At 34.8% G+C, this 13806-nt stretch overlaps 1 protein-coding gene across 12 annotated transcripts in view; it reads left to right on the top strand.

Moving 5' to 3' along the window:
• Positions 1–13806, top strand: part of Lcorl (ligand dependent nuclear receptor corepressor like) — a 138363-nt gene that overhangs the window by 96793 nt on the left and 27764 nt on the right. For 8 of the 12 annotated variants that reach the window (XM_029478137.1, XM_021161885.2, XM_029478132.1 and 5 more), the window contains one exon: positions 6379–6472. The exons of 1 other annotated variant lie outside the window; for it this stretch is intronic. In XM_029478137.1, coding sequence (XP_029333997.1) covers positions 6379–6472 — 94 coding nt within the window. Of the gene's footprint in view, positions 1–6378; positions 6473–7712; positions 11861–13806 lie in introns of those variants that run through there. 3 more of the 12 variants (XM_021161883.2, XM_021161884.2, XM_029478140.1) reach the window with 2 other exon arrangements.

Raw genomic sequence — 13806 nt, 5'->3', positions numbered from 1 at the left:
TTTGAACACCTTTTCCCTCCCTCCCTCCCTCCCTCCCTCCCTCCCTCCTTCCTTCCTTCCTCACTGTCCTTCTTCCTCCTTTTTAAAGATTGCTTTATGTGTATGTATGTTTTACCTGTATGCATGTCTGTTATGTATGTTATGTCTGTTGACATAAAGGACGTCAAAAGCCCCAAATAGCTAGTAAGGAGGCTTAGTGTCCACTTCAGTGGAATGTTTGTAGTGTTTCCTAGTAGAAGTATTTCCTCCTCTGGAGCCAAAACTTCTAAGCCACTAAAGTCTAGGAACAGGAAGCAGAATTTTTCTAGTGGGTCACTGGGTGATGAAGAGTGGAACTTCCTGTACCCATTAATCTTATAGGATTATAGGAGAATCTTTAACATTTTTGTGGAATTTATTTACAAAATTTTTCTTTGTTCAGACAGTATTCCTTTTCATTTGTAGTCATTGCCCTTCATGTAATGAGCCATAATTTGTTTTGGTATATTTAATATCCATGGTAGATAATGTAGCTTCAAAGACTTTGGAACTCATGTTCATAGTCAGATATGAACTGAACCTCATGATTTGCAGTAGATCCTTACTGACTGTATACAACACTACGTGCTGGTTATATATGCTGTTTGTTACCAGAATTGAGTAAGCCAATGCTGGGTTAATTAATGAAGATGATAATCATTGAATTACTACCTCTTTTATGCCATTATTTAAAAAAATGAATACTATAGAAAATCTATTAAGTAGTTTTACTTTATTAACGATAAAGCTTAAATAGATTCTAACCCTACATACCACTCAAATACTACTGAATTTATGTTTTTAGACTAGGCAAGTTACATGAAAGTGACATGGTATACAATTGATATAATATGTTGTAAAGTTGTGAAAGGCAAACTACGTAGGGGATGATGCTGAGAAGTGTGTAAATGTTAACAAGGCTAGTAGAGTAGAGTACCATGGAACAGCAGCAACAGCAGCAACAAAATCTGAAAGGAGATGAGAAAAGAACTATGATCTCAGAAGGGTAGAAAACAATTTTGTGTTACAATAGTATTCCTTGTCAATAATAATAATTTGGAAGAAAAAAGATGAGATCAATTTGGAAACAATTTTTAGTTTTTGTCAGAAGACCTGATGATGTTCAGCATCGTCATGGCTTAAATTTTCAAACATCTGTCTACTTTTGGATTTGTCTTTGGTGGTATAATATATACAATTAACTATATGTCCTTATTGAAAACTTATGTTGGACTGCTTTTACGTCTGAATATTTTCAGTAGGATTTAGTCACAGGAAATTAAATTCTGATTATTAAATGGCAGTCTATAGCTAGTATATAAAAACAGTGTTGTGTTTATTCTTTGGGCAGTTCTTAAACATACAGAGAAAAAAATCACCCAAAATTAATTAACATAATATTGACTCATTTGTATTTTTAATTTGTTTTCTTATGAAGAACAAATACATGTCTAGAAATATAGTTAAGATCTCTTTAAATCTTTTAACTTCTCTGACTAATTTGATGATACCACCAATTTATGCATTTATGTGCAAAGTAGTTTTCAGTGCTTTAAAAGTTCACATAAATTGCATGCTAAATGCACAAGTTTTAATTATGAATATTTGGAATACCTATTAACATTGAAAATACACATGGATCATTATCCACCACTTTGACTTTTAGGTTTAAGTTAGAACAGGTCCTTATAACTTGAACATAAGATGGCATACTTAGTAAGGTGCTTATATCAGCGTTGCCTTTAAGACAATAGATAACTAGAATGGAAAACTAGACATGGGTACCTACTAACAGGTGAATGGAAAGTAAACTACCATATATTAAAGAGAATACAGGGTTACTTATTCAAGTATATCATCATGAGAGCATTGTGAATACATAGTTCTTTTTTTTTTAATTTTTAATATTTTTATTACATATTTTCCTCAATTACATTTCCAATGTTATCCCAAAAGTCCCCCATAGCGCCCCCCACTTCCCTACCCACCCATTCCCATTCTTTTGGCCCTGGCATTCCCCTATATTGGGGCATATAAAGTTTGCAAGTCCAATGGGCCTCTCTTTCCATTGATGGCCGACTAGGCCATCTTTCGATACATATGCAGCTAGAGACAAGAGCTCNGGGNTNNNGTTAGTACATCATGTTGTTCCAACAATAGGGTTGCAGATCCCTTTAGCTCCTTGGGTACTTTCTCTAGCTTCTCNATTGGGAGCCCTGTGATACATCCAATAGCTGACTGTGAACATCCGCTGACACCATTGCATACACTAGCAAGATTTTGCTGAAAGGACCCAAATATAGCTGTCTCTTGTGAGACGATGCCGAGGCCTAGCAAACACAAGAATACATAGTTCTTATCGACTGAGTTAGTCATTACTACTTTAGATATGTATATTCGTAAAAGAGCAGTAACAGTAGATGGAACTACCATTTGAAAACATACAAATTATCCCTAGGATCCAGAAAATGCTCTGCCTCCATTTCTGATCTTCCCAATCTGTTCTCCTTACCCACTGTTCTTTCTCTTTCCACTTGAGACAATACTAGGAATGACAGTTTTCTTTAGTCTACAGACTGTATGCTTGAAAAAGAAGTACTAGCAAAATATTTTAATATAAATGGTAACTGTAAGAAAATGTGATATTTCCTGTGGATTTCTAAAGTGTATCTAAAAGTTCAATGCAAATTAGAATATCTGTGCATATGCTTATTTACGAGCTTGTGTTTACTATGTAAATGGAGATAGCCTGAAATTTATCAGTGTGATGTGACAAAAATATATTGGAGAATTTTTTCATTTTCACTAGATAAACTATATGACCTTGTCAAATCATTTTAGAACCAGACTTTTAATATATGTAATACAGTCATCTTAGTTAGGAAGAGGGACTAAAAATTTAAACTTCTACAGAGAAAAAAGTTAGGATCTAATAACCTGATATGAGCAGGTCTCTTAAAGGATAGAATAAAACTTAGAAATAGCTCATCCAGTTTGGAAATAGGAATAGTTTTAGTTTTTCTATGTGATGGTGACTGAAAAAGGAAAAGAAAGCTTTATTGCCCCAGCTAGAATGTCACTACTTATTACACTGTATGAAGAGAGAGATTTTTTACTTTGCAGAATTAATGAATTTAATTAAACACATCAAAAGTCTAGAAGAACTTAAAATTATACAGATGTATGGATTTGTTCTTAGACTTTGACTGACAGTGATGGGGGAAAGTGGGCTCCCTCCCCCCCCCTTTAAGCTGTGTATATTAACACCTAACTTGAAAAGGGTCAGGCGACTTCTTGAAGAAAATGCTCTGAAAAGTTCTTCAAATGGTAAAATTGCAATTTATAACTAACAGAAATGAGATGCTGAAACAGAAAAATCTATGATTTATTCATTAATTTTAATGAATATTAATTTAGTTCTCTTAAAGAATTATTTCTTGAGACTGAAGAGATGGCTCAGCAGCTAAAGCACTTGCTGCTCTTGCAGCGGACCTAGGTTCCATGCTTAGTACCCACATGGTGACGCACAACCATTTGTAACTCCTGTAGCAGGTATCTGATGCCCTCTTCTAAACTCCATGGGCACAAGGCAGGCATGTGGTGAGCAGACAAACATGTAAGCATAATATCTGTAACTCTAAAATTTGTTTTAAAACATAATTTTTACTCACAGGAAGAAAATCTAAGTAAGTGTGTTGCAAGATGCTACTGAAGTGGGGGAAAGGCGCCTTTGCTTGCAGAGATCTGTGCCTTAAGAATAGCTATACAGAAAGTTGAGCAGATGTAAAGAGTATCCTAGACAGAGGATACTCTTTTGCAGTTTGAGAAATAACTGTATCCTGTAGCATTTTTGAGGAACTAAGTATAAGTGGTTAGATGCATGAGAAATACAAGATTTTATTGAAAACTATGCATAAAATTAGACTGAATGGGCAAGACAAGGTACTTGGAATAATAATTTTTGTGTAGCAAGAGCTTTATCTCTCTCCCTTACTCTCCCGATCTCAATGTTCTAACCTGTAACTCAATACTAAGGTTTTTCCAGTTTTTCAGATTTGTTTATTTAGCAAATTTTTCTGATCACTTCGGCCAGGCACTCTTCTAGACAGAGTGATGTATTACTGAATAAAATAGATATGCTAGCTGGGTAACCATAGCAACTAGAAGATGGCCTGCTAAATGGTGAATAGTGTGTATAACAGTGCTGTAATGGAAACCTAGAATGATGACAAACCACCAAGTCTAAATTATGCCCAAAGTGACTGAGTGGTTCCTAAGGTTCGGTGTGATTATGAGGGAGAAGAGTAGGACTCCTCTAAGGAAAGAAAAGAACTGAAGTGTGGAATCTTAGAGATGAAAATCAGCATGGAGCTCTTCAGGTAGCTTTCCCTGTTCCACAGGCCTTATGGTCCACTCTGCACAGCACTGATGCTTTATAAAGATGAAATCCTGTCAGTCAACTGGAATCCTCCAGGAACTTCTACCTCCTTCACAATAATACTTAGCATTGAAGCCATGACCATGTGGCCCTGTATGTCTTCTTCCTACATCCCTTTCCTCAGTTTTAGCCTACATACTCTTTTCTGGCCATCCTAGCTCCTGTTGTTCCTCTAAAACCTCAAGTAATCTCATAAGGCAGTCCTTCTGTACAAACGATTTCATTTAGAGCCTTCTCCGATACATCTGTTTATTCTGTAATCCTCACATTTTTCAAGATCCTATCAGCCCTACACCAGTAATGTAAAACTGCCTCCTATGCTAGGTGTCTCAGCTAGGGTTTTATTGCTGTGACAAGATACCATGACCAAGGCATGACTCTTAAAAGGGAAAACATTTATTTGAGGCTGGTTTAAAGTTTCAGAGGTTCAGCCCATTACCATCATGGCAGGAAGCATGACAGTAACCAAGCAGAGCTGGTACTGGAGAAGGAGCTGAAAGTTCTGCATCTTAATCCAAAGGCAGCCAGGAAGAGACTCTCTTTTGTAGGTAGTCAGGAAGAGACTCTCTTATGCATTGGGTGGAGCTTGCATTCTAGGAGCCCTGGAAACCAGCCCGCACAATGGCATGCACAAAGCCATACCTATTCCAACAAGGTTATACCTCCTAATAGTGCCACTTCAAGTGGGCCAAGCATATTCAAACTGCCATAGCTAGATGTGTTTGTCCGCACATGTAATCTTAGCACTCAGAAGGCTAAGGCAGGAGGTCACAAGTTAGAGGTCAGTCTGAGCTAGTCAGTAAGTTCTAACCTAGCCTTTTCTAGGCAGTATGTCCTTACCTTTAAAAACAGTTAATAATAAAGATATGTGGGCACATGTGCTTAATTAGTTAACCCTCAGCCTGACCTCCACTCCCACTTGCTCTGTGATGTCTTCTCATCGCTGCTGGTAGGTAGCACTGTGTGTATTGGATGGTCTTATTTGATACCAAATGCCATAAGAATGGGCACTTTGTGTGGGTTTTTTGGGGGGAGGGGTGCTTGTTTGTTTTTGTGCTGCCATTCTTTTACATTGATTTGCACATAATAAGCACATACTGCATGATTATTCATTTCTACAAAAGAGGTTATGAATATGGCGTTTTATTCACTCATCTTTATGTCTCCCCAGATACATAATTGTTTATGTACATTGATTTTCTTACTGTGAAAGCTAGTACATTTTCTTTAGCCTTGTTAGGTTTTCAGTTTTTGAGCAAACAGAAAGATGTTTATTCCTGGTATTATTTATTGTTGGATTTTTAAGTTAATAGTGCATTCTGTGCTGGCCTTAACCTGTTAACAATTTCTGAATCATTTAAGTTTTTCAATTGTATAAATCCAATATGATACCTGTGGTAACTACATTTTAATAAAAAATAAAGGTATGTTTTATAGCAGTTGTTTGTCCTAGTTCTGTATTGTTGTATGTAGTATCTTTAGTCTTAAATATAACATAGGCACAGATTCACCTGTTGTGTGTTCCAGCAGTTTAAAATAGTAGATGAGTTGATATTCAGTTCTCAGGCATAACACATTCTCCTCTTCTGTTTATACTCGGACTGCTTCAGCTTTTCCAGAGTGCCAGCCATGAGAAAAGCCAGTCCCTAGATGAGCTGTCAGATTGACTTAACACACTGCAAGTGCTGGAAAAGTGACCAAAAGTTGATTTGAAACAAATCATGTATTTGGTTTTTCTCTCCCACCTGGCAGTACCAGCTCTCCTGCACTTTGCCCTAACGCAGTGCCTTCCCAGTCATGTCCTACCATCAGAGCAAATATGTGTTGAATTGTACCATGCATACATCAGCAAAATAGGGCAAGAAATGTAAGGACTAGTGTTCTGTACAAATATAAAGTGTTTTCTCTTGCAATAATTATAGGGGATGGAGTGTTAGATCTCTCTACAAAGAAAACCAGCATAAAGTCTGAAGAGTCATCCATAAGTGATCCTTCTTCTGAAAATGCAGTGACTGGGTAAGCAATATCTAGGAAATATAATTCAATATTAATATCAATGACCTCTGCAGAGAACACGTAACTCTGTGCTGAGTAGGACTGACATAGCTTTCTTAGAATTTTTGTCACTCATAAGTTTGTCTCTCTCATGCCTTCATTTGTCCCTTCTCTTTCTTTTCTCTTTCTGTTAAAGAAAAGTTATCAGAACAATCACCAAACTTCAATCCATGTTACTAAAATGAACTATCAATTTAATCCTGGGGTACAAACTAAGAAGCAGGACAAGTGAGAGAACCTGAAATACTCAGGAGGCCACTTTAAGGGAAATACGTAATTTTAATAGTTTTTAAAAATGATGAACCATCTCTAAAACGACTGTAGTTACTAATTCTAAAACTAGCATACAGCTTTACAGTTTTTGCTTTAGTGTGGTGGCAAGCAACTTAAAATTTATCTAGTATCACCACAAAAAAAGTCCTTTCATGTCTTTAAAACTGTCACTAAATTAACATAATAAATAATTACTAGTGAAATGCTGTTCTGTTGGATTTTTGGATTTTTGTAACTTTTGCATCTTTTCATTAACTGCATAGAAATCCTTTTTTGTCCCATTTAAATCTGAGATGAGTTTATTTCACCTAAAGCTGTAATAGAGCTCCAGTCACAGGGTTAACAGACTTAGAAGATTACAAAGTGCATTTGAAATATAGTAACATTCTAAAATCATATCATCTTTTTTCAGATTTTAAGTTTTTATGTAGAGGACAAATGAGTCTGTGAAATTGAGATGTCTGTGTTTGGAAGTATTCTTGCTGCTACAAATTTCCTTTAAATGGGTTGACTCTTTTATTACTTGTTTAGCGGTAACGTCACGTTTCTACTAACAAAAACTCCTTTAGGATTTGGGTATTTTTATAATGGAACTCTAATTGTAAATAAAAATTATAAGTGTTGCTCTGCAAGCAGCTTTCAGAGGAAAAGCAACATCATGAGAATATTTTTACAAATACTCAGTTAGGATTTTATGTTCTTGGAAGGTCTGCCCATTGAGGCCACCGTATCATTGACACATTGTCCTACCAGGACTGTAGCGTTTGCTTTGATAAGGAGTAACTACTACATCTCACAAACCTAAAGTGCGATGAGCAGTGATGTTACCTAAGCAAGCAGTATAATAAAGGAGTGGACCCTCCCCTTCCATAGCTGTGTGAGAGTCTCTCATACATCAGTTTACCATCGTTTCATTCCATCCATCCAGGAGACTACACAGAAACAGAGAGGACTATGTGGAAAGAAGTGCTGAGTTTGCAGATGGTTTGCTCTCAAAAGCTTTGAAAGACATTCAGTCTGGAGCACTGGACATAAATAAAGCAGGCATACTTTATGGCATACCTCAAAAAACTTTACTTCTCCACTTAGAAGCCTTACCAGCAGGGAAGCCTGCATCTTTTAAAAACAAAACTCGAGATTTCAATGATAGTTACTCATATAACGAAAGTAAAGAAACTTGTGCTGTGCTGCAAAAAGTAGCCTTGTGGGCAAGAGCTCAAACAGAGCGCACAGAAAAAAGTAAACTCAACCTACTTGAAACCTCAGAATTCAAATTCCCAACAGCTTCCAGTTACCTCCATCAGTTAACTCTACAGAAAATGGTTACTCAGTTTAAAGAAAAAAATGAAAGCCTTCAATATGAAACTTCAAATCCTCCTGTACAGTTAAAAATTCCTCAGCTACGAGTAAATTCAGTTTCAAAATCACAACCTGATGGTTCTGGTCTGCTGGATGTCATGTATCAAGTTTCCAAAACCTCTTCAGTCCTTGAAGGATCAGCTCTCCAAAAACTGAAAAACATACTCCCTAAACAGAACAAACTAGAATGTTCTGGGCCTGTAACTCACTCAAGTGTTGACTCTTACTTTCTACATGGGGACCTCTCTCCTTTGTGTCTTAATTCTAAAAATGGAACAGTTGATGGAACCTCTGAGAACACTGAAGATGGACTGGACCGGAAAGATAATAAGCAGCCCAGGAAAAAACGTGGCCGCTATCGACAGTATGATCATGAAATAATGGAAGAGGCCATTGCAATGGTAATGAGTGGGAAAATGAGTGTTTCCAAAGCACAAGGAATCTATGGGGTACCTCACAGCACTTTAGAATACAAGGTAAAGGAAAGATCTGGAACACTGAAGACTCCTCCGAAGAAGAAACTACGATTACCAGACACTGGGTTATATATGACAGATTCAGGGACTGGCAGCTGCAGAAACAGCAGCAAGCCTGTGTAGATTACTGTTAGAGAACATGTGAGAGACTGTGTGTGTGTGTGTGTGTGCGCGTGCGTGCGTGCGTGCAGGAATGTATGTGTACAGGGGTATGTGAGTCTTTGTGTGTGTATCTACATACACATGTGGAAATTACAAATGCTCACTCTGACAGGAGACATGAAATTTTACAGTTCAAAAACCACTTACATGCCTTTTGAAAAAGTTTTATTCAGGGTTTTCACTGTGGACAGAATTATAGAGTTGCTTATTAATTCTGATAGTTTGTATTTAATCCTTGTATAAATAGGTGAAAAAGATTCAGGTTTTCTTTAGTAGTCAATAGCATAAATGTGGGAAACAAGTAACCGTCAAGTGAGACATTGTTTATTGGTAAAAAGACTCTAGCCATTCAGTTGAACCATCTCATAATGGAAACATGATATTAATAGTTTGTGAACACTTTTATGTAACATACCTACAATGATTGTGAGTATGTCAAAGAACCAATCAAAGTTAAATAGTTACCTCTGTACCAAGAGTAACTAATAGATACAGTATTAATACACTACAGTGCATTCTTTGAAATACAGAATGCACTTAAGTGCATCCGCCAGGATAGAAGAGAAAACCTTAAAGGATATGTATAGTAAAATTTAATATTTATCATTTAATTGTTGAGTTAGCAGGAAGTTGGGGTTATTACGTATATAATTTAAATTTTAAAAAAGCTGACATAGTTAATTAACCCCAGAAGCTATAGAATCCTTTAATATAAGATGGAATACTAAAAGCAAAAAGTAATTTAAATTTAATTATTAAAGTAACTTAATTTTGTTTTTCATTTGAAAAATAAGCTAATGTGTAAGGTTAGAAAAGAAAGTTGGAATGCCACTTAGAGCATGTTTATAATGTGCACAGAACAAGCTTGAGAATGGTCATTTTGGTTAAATGTGCTGGTTAGTTGATGTTATGACTACTTTAAGGATTGTGACACACTCCTATTGAAAAACCTCAGTGTAACTTTAATATATTTGCTGCTGTGACATTTCAGAACATTTTCAGTTTATCAAGATGAATTACAGATTTCATTTTGGTGGGTGATACATTCTCATTTTGCTAATAACCAAACTTGCCGTTTGTTCAGGGTCTTGAATAGATTTACAGATATTTAACACTGACGCTGTTTTGAACTTTCAGTAATGTAAACTCTTTACTACTTGGATATTTAGAAGCTGGGCAGTGCATTTTAACTTTTACTAGACTCATATAAACCAGTGATTTTTATACAACAGTTTTAAAAATATGGGTCAGAGTATTCACGTGGGTTTATGAAGTATGCAGTTTTGGTAGTAAAAATGTACTAAAGCATGTACCTCCGTGTAAAGAAAGGAGATCTGCTTTATAGATGAGACTCTTCCTCTATGCCCTTTTCTCTATTAGAATTCAGGTTCTGGTCATGTTCCTAAGCCACTTTTTATAAATCCAAAAGGAATTCTTACAGCTGAATTTAAATATAAGTGCACCTTGTCAAATACTCGTGTTGCTACACTTGTGTTTGTGTGTGTTTAATAATCACATGAACATGTGATTGTTCAGCTACTAAACTTTAAAACTGCTTGCATGTATTTAAAGAAACTGAAGAATGAGAAAATATATGACCAGGTAATCGCTTGGTCTCTCAGATCTGTACTGAACATTTTCAGCTGTTAACATTACCTGCATACTAGGGTATGAATGAATCCTCTTTATCTTTTACTTCCCCCAAGAAAATATACTTAATAGATTACAAGACAGCATTTGTCAGGGTCATCTTTCTTTTTAAAGAATTAAGCCATATTTTGTGAGGACCGGAACATGGATTATTTATTATATTTCCCCCTCCTCCCATTGAAAAACAAAGTTAAAAAGTAAATGCTTCAAAAAACAATTTTCTTGACCTCTTTATACAGAATTTTACTTGCAAAACTTTGGGAGCTCGAATGCATTACATAATATTTATATTGTATTGAGCTTTTTTATTCCTCACACTATATTTACATTGATAAATTGACTGAGAAGTTTATAGTAAAGGGAAACTTACAGAACACTTTTATATCATTTAAAAGATGACCTGACCAAAAACTTTACAGGATTCATAAATCAGGGATCATTTTGCTATTGACTTCACAGTGATCGGTAGTTTTATAGGTAATATTAAAGTTAATTTGCAGCATTTTAGTACTTATTATTTATTTTTGGTCAAATAGTAAATTAAAATATTTTTTGATAGTTTATAGGTAATGATCCACCCATAACTTTTAAAAGAAACATAACGTTTGTATTACTGAGTTGACTTTTTAATTATACAAACTAGGAAAGGCAGGGAAGTTTATGGGTTCCCCTCTCCCCACTGGTTCTATTAAGATGTGCTTTATGTTAAACTTTCAAAATCCTTTAAAAATTTAGTTACCAGTTACTACTTAATTGACAGTTTCTGAAAAATCCAATTTCAGCTGACTTTTAATGAATATGAAAGCAACCCTTATGCGCTTTCTACTTATTTGAATGTTCCTCAAGTATTTTATATTTAAAATAAAAAAAGAAGGAAAAGAAAAAAACAGTGCCTCTGTTTTTAGAAAACTACTGCTCAGTAAAGTTGTTTAAACCATTTCTGATAGCTGATGACAATTTTATATTAAACTGTATACTGACTTTAGTGAAACTGATTTCTTTTTAGTTGTTTACAGTGCAGATACTTGTGGGTTTTTTTTTTTAATTGCAGTATTTCCATTGTCGCAGTAATTTAGTAAAACTCTGTGGCTGCCTTGATTTTGACAGATTTTGTTAATATAAACTGATTGTTAGGCAATTAGTTATATTTATGCATAAATCAATTGCACTATAATTCATGAATTATTTATTACAATATTTTCTAATGAATTCATGTATCTGTCTTGTGTTGTACATGTACTGTAATTTTGTTCCTACTTTGTGTTGTTATATATCTAAATCTGATTGTATGAATTTTAATTGTTCAGTTAACGTGTTTCTAGGTTGTAATTTGTAGTAAAGCACTTCAATGCTTTTGCACTTAAATTTACAACACTGTCGGTGTGTGGTTAATTTACTCATTCAGTAAAAGAAAGTAAAGTAAACTTGACTATACTGAGTTCTTTGAGTCCTTGTGAGGAGGGGTTGTTTTGTTTTTTTGGGTTTTTTTTTTTGTTTTGGTTTTGTTTTTGGTTTGTTTGGTTTAGTTTTAAATAGTATTAGAATTTGACTTTTCCCAAGAAATATTCCACAACAAATTTCTAAGAAAAAGGGAGAATAGAAACAAAAATGAGATGTTTGGGCTTATAAATAAACAGGAAGAATTAGAAAGAATTGATCTAAGAAGAAACATTACAGCCAGGTAGACTAAGCTGGCCTTTAATCTCAGCATTTACTAGGTAGAGGCAGGTGGATCTCTGTGAGTTCTATCTAAGCCAGCTTAGTCTACATAGGGAATTCCAGGCCACCCAAAGCTACATTGTGAGACTGTCTCAAAATTATAGTTTTAGCATCTTTATATAATTACTTGAGAATAAATTGTGAATTGGAGAGTCACACATGTTTCTGTTCACTATGTTTTTCTTTGAGACTATGATGGAAAAATGAGGGAGAAAAATTTTTTATATTTTGTAACTAATTTAGTTGTCTTCCATGCTATATAAGGTCGACTTATACCTGAAAATCTATTGTTCATATTATTGGTTTAGTATCAGCAACCACTGGTATTTTTAAATTTCCAGTATTAAAACTAGCAAACTGAATAAGAAAAGTCTTCCTTTTAAACAATGGTGTCCTTAGAACGTCAGAAAAGGTAGATAGAAGTCAGTGACATTCATAATTTTATGAGGTTAATCAAAGTGAAATAACATGTTTATATTACTAAACAAGTGCTGCTTTTTATCATTTTGACAGGGCTTGCTCGTTTTTATATTGAGACTTGCACCCTGGGCTTTGGCCATGATAATAAGCATACTCTCCCAGCTGTGCAAATCATTTCATTAGTGGGAAAAGGCCTTGGAGCATCTTAGGAACTGCTAAGACAGATTACCAATCTTTAAAATATAGTATAACATTGTAAAAAACTTGTAAGCTCTCCCCTTTATTACTAGTTATAAATATGCTGAACCTTACTTCAGAGACTGTCTGAACTATACTCCTCAGGGTATGTTTGCTTTGCTCTTGCTTATCGAAGTCATAAATTTGAGTCGCTGGAAATGATATAATTATCTAATATTTGGTAGCTATCATTTGATGTTGCCTTTGCTCTACATTTTTGAAATAACTTTTGACTTTGAATCTTGAGTTCCTTATATCATTTTACACTCTACCATTACAAAATTAATTTTAAAAAATATTTACTGAAGAATACTAGACTTATACCTTTTGTCTAGTGACAGCACTGAACTTAAAGAGTTTTGTTTATTTTGGTTTATTTTTGCTTTGTGTGATTCTTTTTGTCAAATTGTGTGTTAGTCTTACTAAAACATTTGTTAAATCTGATAGTTACTTTTCTCCGTGATGTTTTGATCACATACTCAGAACTTGTTTTAGCATTTTTATTACTCAGACCGCATAATTGTGTACAACTCAATAAATTATTGTATAGTATCTGTAGATTCCGATGTCAGGGAACAATTATAAAAGTACTGATTCCACTGCTTATTTTAAAAGAAAATCCTTTAATTTTTAATACCATGAACATACTAACCCTTATTTTTAAAAAGTACATTCTTCTCTTGGATCAGTTTTGTAAGAAATATATCCCAATTCTTACCCTAAATAACATTTTTGCCAACTAGGAACAAGTGACAGGCACATGGAATTAGGTGAGGAAGGCTATTCCCACTACAGAGTTTGGTGATGTTTTATTAAAATGGATACTTTTCTGAAACAGAATTCCTTTAATATATTTTATTCTTCTTACTACTGGTATTGAATTAAAAAATATGAGCTTCTATATTGTTGACTAGCAAGCATGGGTCTTAGTTAAAGTTAGATGGGTATTAGCTTCTGTGGTGGGGCATTTTTCAGCACTTGAATTTAGTATTTAGGTAA

The sequence above is a fragment of the Mus caroli genome, chromosome 5 (assembly GCF_900094665.2).
Source record: "Mus caroli chromosome 5, CAROLI_EIJ_v1.1, whole genome shotgun sequence".
In the NCBI taxonomy this organism is placed as follows: Eukaryota; Metazoa; Chordata; class Mammalia; order Rodentia; family Muridae; genus Mus; species Mus caroli.
The sequence above is the reverse complement of the archived record's forward strand: the minus strand, read 5'-3'. Positions and strand labels throughout refer to the sequence as shown.